At 43.6% G+C, this 9,532-nt stretch overlaps 1 protein-coding gene across 1 annotated transcript; it reads left to right on the plus strand.

The window, feature by feature from the left end:
- The first annotated feature begins 465 nt into the window (after positions 1-465).
- Positions 466-9,241, plus strand: CLEC3B (C-type lectin domain family 3 member B). Its single transcript, XM_056857703.1, has 3 exons — positions 466-572; positions 5,736-5,834; positions 8,770-9,241. Exons 1-3 carry the CDS (start codon positions 470-472, stop codon positions 9,168-9,170), a joined length of 603 nt encoding a protein of 200 aa, XP_056713681.1. The 5' UTR covers positions 466-469; the 3' UTR covers positions 9,171-9,241.
- Positions 9,242-9,532: the final 291 nt, after the last annotated feature.

A 9,532-nucleotide genomic window follows, 5' to 3' on the forward strand; every position in this document is an offset into this window, starting at 1 on the left:
CTTGAAGGAAGGGAAGGATGAAAATGTAGCAGAAACACCCTGCCCCTGCTGAATGTCTGTCTCTTATGCAACATTTAGGCATTGCTGCTGCCAAACTTTGAGCCCTTATTTTGGAGTTTCATCAAATCCACTGGAAAGACAGACTTTTGCTCTTGGTGATTTTCTTTGGCACTCTGGTGTGAGTTTAAGCAAAACCTAGGAAACAAAAGAAACACACTAGTGCCTCTCCCCCCCCACACACACACACACTGTTTATAGGAAGAGATTCAATGTTCCTCTAAGCCCTCAGGATCCTGGATCTCCTCCAGCAATCTGTAAAATAACCTCCAGTCACAGGAATGCAAGGGAAGTATCTGGGTTGGTTTCGTGGCCAGACATTTTTGGTTAAAGCCCATGTTCAGAAGGCTGGCTCAAGGCAGACCAAATCGACTTTTGTTCCGCTCGGTTTGAGTGCGGCGGCAGCAGCAGAATGGCATTGCGAGCAGCCTGCCTGATCGTGTGCCTTTTCAGTGTGGCCCAGATAACAACCCAGCAGAACATCAAATTCAAGAAGAAGCCAGAGAATAAGAAAGGTAAGAGACCCCAGAGAGCCGATCTTGCAGTCTCTGTCTGGTGGTGACAAACCCGTTCTTTTATAAATCCTGCTTTATGAGATGTACATCCGTTGAGAATTTACATATTCTTAACTTGAACATGCTGTTATAAAAAATAAAACTCAACATACCTAGCTTTTCCTACAGCTTGAAAATGAATAGACCCATTTGACTCAAACCATTCCCTAAGAACAATAATTGTAAGTTGATGATGTGTGTGTGTGTGTTGTAAAGAAATGGACGTTCTGAAAGCATTAATCGTTTTTTCTTCCCCTCCTGAAATCCATGTCTGAAGGGGAGCTCTATGGGAATCTCATTCCATCCTTGGTGCAGCATGGTTTGATCGCTGCTGAAATGGCTGTCATGGTGTAGTGGTTAGGAGCGGTGGTTTGGAGCAGTGGACTCTGATTTGGAGAACCGGGTTTAGAATCATAGAGTTGGAAGGGACCACCAGGGCCATCAAATCCAACCCCCTGCACAATGCAGGAAATTCACAACTACCTCCCCCCTCCACACCCCTAGTGACCAGAAGATGGCCAAGATGCCCTCCCTCTCATCATCTGCCTAAGGTCACAGAATCAGCATTGCTGACAGATGGCCATCTAACCTCTTCTTAAAAACCTCCAGGGAAGGAGAGCTTACCACCTCCCGAGGAAGCCTGTTCCACTGAGGAACTGCTCTAACTGTTAGAACATTCTTCCTAATGTCTAGACGGAAACTCTTTTGATTTTGGGGTTTGATTCCCCACTCCCTCCACACGAGCAGGGAAGGCTAATCTGGTGAACTGGATTTGTTTCCCCACTCCCACACATGAAGCCAGCTGAGTGACCTTGGGTTAGTCACACTCTCTCAGTCCCACCTACCTCACAGGGGAGGGGAAGGTGATTGTAGGCCGGTTTGATTCTTCCTTAAGTGGTAGAGAAAGTCGGAATATAAAAACCAACTCTTCTTCTTCTGTCTTATCTTTTCGACTGCTTTTCCGCCAAAAACCTGGCTTCCCAAAGCAGCTTCCATGAATCAAAACCACACATGATGAATAAACTTAACTATAAGACAGGCACTGAGAAGGGGGTTCTCAGAGGGGCAGGGGGTTCCAGCATTGGGGAGGAGTACCACATGATGTCCTGCCTTCCCTCTGATGGCCTCAGATGTCTGCTGGCAGGTGGAGGGAGGTGGCCTCTCAGCAGGAGCTGAATCCTGGTGTGATGGAGGAGTGTCTGAGCAAATAAGCTGACCCAGAAAAAGTGAGAAAGCAAGAATCTACTTTAGGAAGGTTAATATGGTTGCAAGGAAGGACTGAAGTCCTGATAGAAGAAGAAGAAGAGTTGGTTTTTATAACCAACTTTCTCTACCTTTTAAGGAGAATCAAACCGGCTTACAATCTCCTTCCCTTCCTCTCCCCACAACAGACACCTTGAGAGGTAGGTGAGGCTCAGAGAGTTCAGTGAGAACTGTGACTAGCCCAAGGTCACCTGGCTAGTTTCATGTGTAGGAGTGGGGAGACCAACCCGGTTCACCCGATAGTCCACCGCTCCTAACCACTACAAAACGCTGGCTAGCTCAGCTATTGGTGAAGCCAACCTGACCTTTTGACATCAAAACTAAACAAAAAGCTAGTGGTACCTTACAGACATATGAGTTTCGATGGGTCACAGCCCACTTCATCAGATAGATATGTGACGGAAAACCATACTGGGGAATTTTTTATGGGGCAGGTTTAGCTAACAGTGCATCTCAATATAGAGCTGATAGCTATACATTTTTATCCAGCCCTTCCTCTAAAGAGCTCAGAGCACAATATGTTTCCCTCTTGCATTTTATTAGCATTTTTATGGAGAGTGGAATGTCTTTTTCTGAAGTGCACTTTTTTAGATATAGCTATTCACTTCTCATTTTTTCTTTTGGAAGAAGAATTTCTCTTTGTGGTTTTCAGTTACACCTCTATGCATCCTTTTATAACTTCAGCTTTTCAAGTTTTTTTTTTAATGTTACACACTAGGGTTTTCTAACATGAAGGGCGGGAGGGTTTGGAAAGGCACTGCCTACCTCTAAGCAGCTGCAGAATAAAATTCTGAAATTTTGTAGAACCTCCCTTCCAGACCTTCCTCTCTTTGAATTTCTCTTTTGATCAAAATGGAATTGATTTGAAACAGACTCCAAATTCCTTAAAAATAGGAAAGGAAATGGATTGTTAGATTTCAGGGAGAAATTGGGTAAAGAGGAATCAAGAGAATTCCTCTTAACAGCAGTACATTGATCCTCACAACAACCCTCTGAGGAAGCTTAAGTAGAGAGAGAAAGTGTGGCCTAGTAAGCTTCATAGCTGAAGTTTCCCAAATCCTAGTTTACTACTCAAACCACTACATGACGCACTGGGCGAAAACGCACGGTCTCTTTAGACTCCTTTATTCCCTGTTTCAGCCAGGATTCAGCCAGGATCGAACGCACGTTCGGCAAAAACACATGCGTTCAATCCTGGCTGAATCCTGGTTGAAACGGAATAAAGGAGGCTAAAGTGACCCTGCATTTTCGCCCACTGACTCTATAGGCAATGTTAAGGAAATATACAAGTAGGTAGTTGGAGGAATATGTTCCAATTAGGCATATTATTTTATCCACTTCACTTAATAAATATAACAGACTAAGAGTCAAGACCCTGAAGTATCAGTATATGGTATATGGAGTATCAGCTCTACCAGTTTAATAGCAAAACTACGTAGTGTTGCTGGATCTGTTGATGAATCTCCTTCTGGATTCAAGTTAAACATGGCATGAGGATCTAAACCTTACAATTTTGACAATGGATGGGGACTAGATTTGGCCTTTGAGGGTGGTGTCTGAATTCTGTTTGCCAGGTGCTTATAGAGCAGGTATGGTATAGTGGTTAGATGAAGACTGGGGAGATCCTATCTGAGCACTGAAGCTCACTAGGAGACATTGGGTTGGTCTGGCCAGCGGAGGGGCTTCCCTTAACCACCCACAAATGCCGTGCTGGGTGTCATGGACAAAAGCCATGTAGAACAGGGGCTGAAGTAAGGAAGGATGTGGTGAGATTGAACAAAAAATCTAGCTGGATCCAACTCATAGAGCCAGACTCACATTCTCTCAGCCTGTTTTACAAAGTTGTTGTGAGGCTAAACTAGGAAATGGGGAAGAACCCTGAGTTCCTAGAAGGAAAGAGGTGATAAAAATGTGATAGCTTTAGTCAAAAGGCTATTCTGTTTATTCTAGTTATTGGTTGATTTGATTGTTTATTTTGCATCTTCAGGGGAGATGGACTGTCAACTCTGTTTTGTCTCGGGTTGCCAGCTCCAGGTTGGAAAACACCTGGAGAAGTGTTGTAGTGCTGGTTGAATGGCCTCACAGAATCCAACCCACTCTTACAATGTATTATTTGATTTTAGACTGTTAGCAAGTTATTTTAATTGGATGTGTTTTTATTGGAAGGTGGCTTGGAGGTCATTTGACTGAGCATCAGTGGGATGAAAATAACACAAAATAATGTACTTTTTACATTAATATCTGCTCATTTAAGGGGAAAATATATAATAGGAATAGCTTATAATGGTTTCTTTGCCCTTGAGGTTGGAGGTGTCTCTGTGAACATGCAGATCTTATGCCTTGATTTTCATATATTTTAGGCTGCAGTTAGTTTAGGTAAATACCTTGCTATTCAATATCTTCTGATCCTAGGTCTGGGATGAGAAATATCTGGAGATTTGGGGGTAGATCTTGGGGAGGGAGGGGTTTAGGGAGGGGGTTGGACCTCAGCAGGGTATAATGCCATAGAGTCTACCCTCCAAAGTAGCCATTTTCTTCAGGGGAGATCAACTGTAACAGTGGGAGATCTCCAGGTGCCACCTGGAGGTTGGCAGCCCTATACCTAAGGTCACTCCTAATGTGATCTGAAAGATATTGTTAATTACATAGACAGAGCTAATTATACACTTGCTGACAGCAGCACAAATGTGTAGGGCTGCAGTCTTGCAGCTCCTGGAATGTGACTCCTAGTCCACTGCAGCCGGATATATGAAATTAATATTCTGAGGAAGCCTACGAAACAAGATATAGCCGGAATCTTGTCATTTTCCATTATTGGGGTGCTAGCCCAGATTTTGGGCATCAAGGCATTAGCCTGAGTCAATTTTGTAACAGTATTACAACATTGAAGGCACGGAGCTGCATAATACAAGCTTGGAAGGAGTGATGTTCTGATTGGACTAATCTAACCAGCTGACTCAGAAGCAAGTGCAATTTTGGTGCGGTGCGCAGGATCCATGCACCCACAACGGAATTACCATTTGGAATATTTTGACAAGTTTGGTTTATACACAGTTAGAATTCAATAAGGGACATTATAAGTACAATGATATATCTGTGTATATATTTTCCTGTATAAAGAACATAACAGCTTGCTAACATCTGTGCATATATTTTCCTGTATAAGTATATAACAGCTTTCTAACATTTGTATAAAAAGTGCTTATGATGGTTAATCTTACATATTAAGTACCTGGAGGTTGGCAATTCTAGTGTAACACGATTTAAGCGATAACATTGCAGGAAGAGTACCTGAGGTCCTTGGGTCCTATGCAGTATGAAGTAGTATTCAAATTATATAATTGTGCAAGAGCAATGCATAATATAGTGTTCCTGAATCTAATTAGAGAGGTGATGATAGAACATAAAAACTTGTGCAAAGGGACAAGGAGCAGGGAAGAGACTGGAGAGAGTGAACAAAAATTGAAATTGGGATTACCAGTTTTTCAACTGGCCTTTAAAGAGATTATGTGAACCAAACAGCAGGTGAGGCTTTTCATGATGCAGAGATCAACCTTCTTATCCTATGTAATGAACACGGAACCTGCAGGTTTCCTTGGTCTTTTATGCATGAAAACGCAGGCAAAACGCAGGGAATTGCAGGGGGAGAGCGAGGCAACCTCTGATGGTCAGAAACATCATGCATAATCAACACAAAGACCTGAAGTCTTCAGAGGGGTGATAGTGAGTGAAACAGCCATGCATAAAAGACCCTTTTTGGTTAGTGCTGAATCACCAAGAGGGGAGGAGGTTCTGATGCCACTCATAATTTTGATTGCCTTCACAAAGTAGCTCTCATTTATCACTTTGTTTCCGCAACAGATGTGGTCAGCCTCAAAATGATCGAAGAGCTGAAGGAGCAGCTAGGCAACATCTCCCAGGAGGTGGCTCTTCTCAAAGAAAAACAAGCACTTCAGACAGGTACCCGCCTTAATGTTCGGACCTCAGAATTGGCCCAGCTTTTGGCAAGAGAACAGAAATGTGTGGCAAAGATGGTAACTGGGATGTTTGCTCTGCATAGAGCCAAGCGAATTCTGGGGGACGGAGTCATTTGGAGGTTTATTATGTTGCTAGTTTTAAATTAGGAAAAATTAGGGGGGAATTCTCACGAGTGCTAGAGCGTCCCCCCCCCCAGCTTCCTGGGTAGGGGGAGCTGCCTGGGAAACTGTGGGGGTGCCAGACAGAGTCACAGAAGAGACCCTCAAAGCCGGGACGGTGAGGGAAGCCGTGGAGATGCTGCGGAGCAAGAGAGAAAGCCTGCACTGCCGGCAAACAGCTGAGCGATGGTAGGGCAAGGGGGGGAGGACGAAACAGGCTGCATGGAGAGATAAGAACAGGAGGGAGACAGGAAAAGCCTCACACTGGCACTTCCACAAACCATAAGTGACGTCATGCATGAGTGATCTCTCCCTCTCTCTTCTCCCACCTGCTTCTGCCCGTGGACCAGCTGGGAGTCGGGGGGGGGGGCGGCAACAGAAGCAATGGGTGGTGAATTACCCGCCATAACCACACAGTTGGTAACCCTAGCCATTGGTGGGGGAGAGGTTGGAGCTCCTCCTCCCACCACGCTGCATGTCCCAAGACATTCCCCACAGCTTTGTGTGGCTGGGGTGAGAGCGAGTTGGGTCTGGAGAACCTCCAGGAAGGTAACATCTAGCTTCCCCCCTTAGGCATGGCGGAACTCAAGTTCAAAGGCCCATTCTGTTATGATGCCCACGTTGTGGCCTTCAACAGGTCAGCCCAATGTCATGTGACATACAATGGCTGATCCTTTCAGGAATTATCCAGTTCAGCTATAATAAATATACTGCCTGTCAACTGAATTAGTTCAGACCTATTGTCAGCCACAAATCCCTGGGCAAGTCACTACTTCTCAGCCTAATCCATAGCATGCAGGGCCGGATTTAGGTTTGATGAGGCCCTAAGCTATTGAAGGTAATGGGGCCCTTTATATGTCCAGCTGTCCTTTGTCAACAAAGATACCTAATAGGTATCTAAAGCCATTTGCACATAACAAAATATGTAATTGTTGAACTGAAATAAAATTAAGAAGAAGTATATTAATAGTGAAATATTAAGCTCTAACTTAAAATGTAGGCACCTTATATATAGAAATGAGCAAACCAGTGATATTTTAGGGAGCAGGCTAGCAGGCGGGGCCCATTACTTACTGTACATCATAGGAGCCTACACAACACAAATTGTATGTATGTAGGTTTTATTTTATTTGTTTTTTATCTTATATTTTGGAAATGTACATCCAGGTTTTTTTCCCTGTATGTAGGTAGGTTTTATATTATTTGTTTTTTATGTTATATTTTGGAAATGTACATCCAGTTTTTTTTTCCTTTAAATTTTTTGGGGGGGGGGCCCAAGAGAGTGGGGCCCTAAGCTATAGCTTGTTTAGCTTATACGTAAATCCGGCACTGATAGCATGGTAGTTGTAAGAATAAAATGAAGTACAGATAGATAGGGTTGCCAGGTCCCTCTTCACTACCGGTGGGAGGTTTTTGGGGTGGAGCCTGAGGAGAGTGGGGTTTGGGGAGGGACTTCAGTGCCATAGAGTCCAATTGCCAAAGGGGCCATTTTCTCCAGGTGAACTGATCTCTATCAGCTGGAGATCAGTTGTAATAGCAGGAGATCGCCAGCTAGTTCCTGGAGGTAGGCAACCCTACAGAGAAACACTGACCTGGACAGAAATATGGAGGGCTTAGCCACACAATTCTACAAAGGACAACCAAACCACACTCTTTTCCTCTAAGTCCCTCAGGGCACCGGAGGTTATAGCTTGATGATAGGGGGTTCTTTTTATGTGTACTGCTTTGATGGAGAGGGGAACTGCACACCATAAAAAAATTAAAGAGGAGGAAGAACATTCCAATGAATTCGCAGGGACATTACTGCCAGAAAGTGAGCAAAATTGCTCGCCAGTTTTTTATAGTACAGTGGGAGATCATTCTACCACTAACAATTACATGAGTAGAAGAAGTTGTATTGTCAATCTTCACAGGCACTGTCCAAGAAGTTCCTATGTCTCTCATTAGTGTAATAGAAGGCTGGTATGGGACAAAATGTATATTGCAAGCAAAAATATTAAGATTGTCTTGTTTCCTGCAGTTGATGCACTGTCTTTAGGACAAGGCACCCAGCTCTTTGCAGCAACTAAGGAAAGTTGCATGCTGCAAATCTGAAATGCATGCTTGGCTTCTTTGCCATTGCTTCTCTTAGACTGGTATCCTAAGCAGAGTTACACCCTTCAAAATCCATGGGTTTAATTTGTGTATTGTGAAATGAATCTATATGACTTGAACATGGTTTGGATAGTCTAATGGAAATGGGAAGGAAGTGGTTCCTAGTAGGTACATTTCACAGGACCCGTATTGGTTGGATATCTAGAATCAAACAAGATAGAATAAATTGGATATTGACTGCTAGATCCTCAGTGTCCAATCGCACTTTTTTTCTAATGATAGTTTGACAGTTTCATGGTGCTCTAAATCACTAGTTCAACTTCCACTGACTTATTATGCTTTAGCATATGTCTCTTTAAGTGACGCTGCAGAATACAATCAGGAACCACTTCACATCTTCACAACAGTGTAACGAAATATCCACAGGGGAGGATGAGAACAGTTAAAAATCAAATAAGTAAATTAAAACCAAGATTAAAACAAAAAAGGAATAACTTGCAAGGTGTAGATCGTAATGGTTCTATCCCATAGCTGTCTTGCTTCATCCTCGCTCAGCACAGAAGAATGAAAAACACCTTAAATTAAAACCTTGCTTCTCAGCACTGTCTAAACATAATATCCTCTTTTTTCTAATGACTACTTTTGTCCTTTCTCCCCCTTGTCAGTTTGTCTGAAAGGCACCAAGATCAATCTCAAGTGTTTCCTGCTTTTTCCCAACGCAAAGACCTACCACGAAGCCAGTGAAGACTGCATTTCTCAAGGTGGCACCCTCAGTACCCCCCAGACCGGAGATGAAAACGATGCTCTCTATGAGTACATGAGGAAGAGCGTTGGGTCTGAAGTGGACATCTGGCTAGGTGTTAATGACATGGCCGTTGAAGGAAGTTGGGTGGACATGACAGGCAACAGCATTGCCTACAAGAACTGGGAAACGGAGATCACCACCCAGCCCGATGGTGGGAAGCTGGAAAACTGTGCTGCCTTATCAGGGGTTGCCATTGGCAAGTGGTTTGACAAGAGGTGCCGAGATAAGTTGCCATACGTGTGTCAGTTCATGATTGTTTAAGAGGAAGGCTCGTGGTGGGGAAGAGAAGATCAAAGCCTTCCATTTAGCATCTGGAACAGAAGTCCTCTGTGTGTGTGTCTGTGCATGCATGCGCCCATGCACACCTACACACACTCACCCCTGCAAAGAGTTTGTAGATATAGATATATAGATACATTTTGGAGCAGATAAAGTCATGACTTCATAATGGATTAGAATGAATTAGGCTTAAACTATTTCTTAACCGGCCAGCATCGCTGTTCTTGAGAAGGAATGACATATATTTTTTTACAACCGAAACTTCATTGGGCCGGATCCTATGACCTCCTTCCACTAATTGAGGAACCTTGCTCCAGTAAAGGGGTTCCTTATTTAGCAGACGG

This window comes from Euleptes europaea, chromosome 11, assembly GCF_029931775.1.
Source record: "Euleptes europaea isolate rEulEur1 chromosome 11, rEulEur1.hap1, whole genome shotgun sequence".
NCBI classification, from domain to species: Eukaryota; Metazoa; Chordata; class Lepidosauria; order Squamata; family Sphaerodactylidae; genus Euleptes; species Euleptes europaea.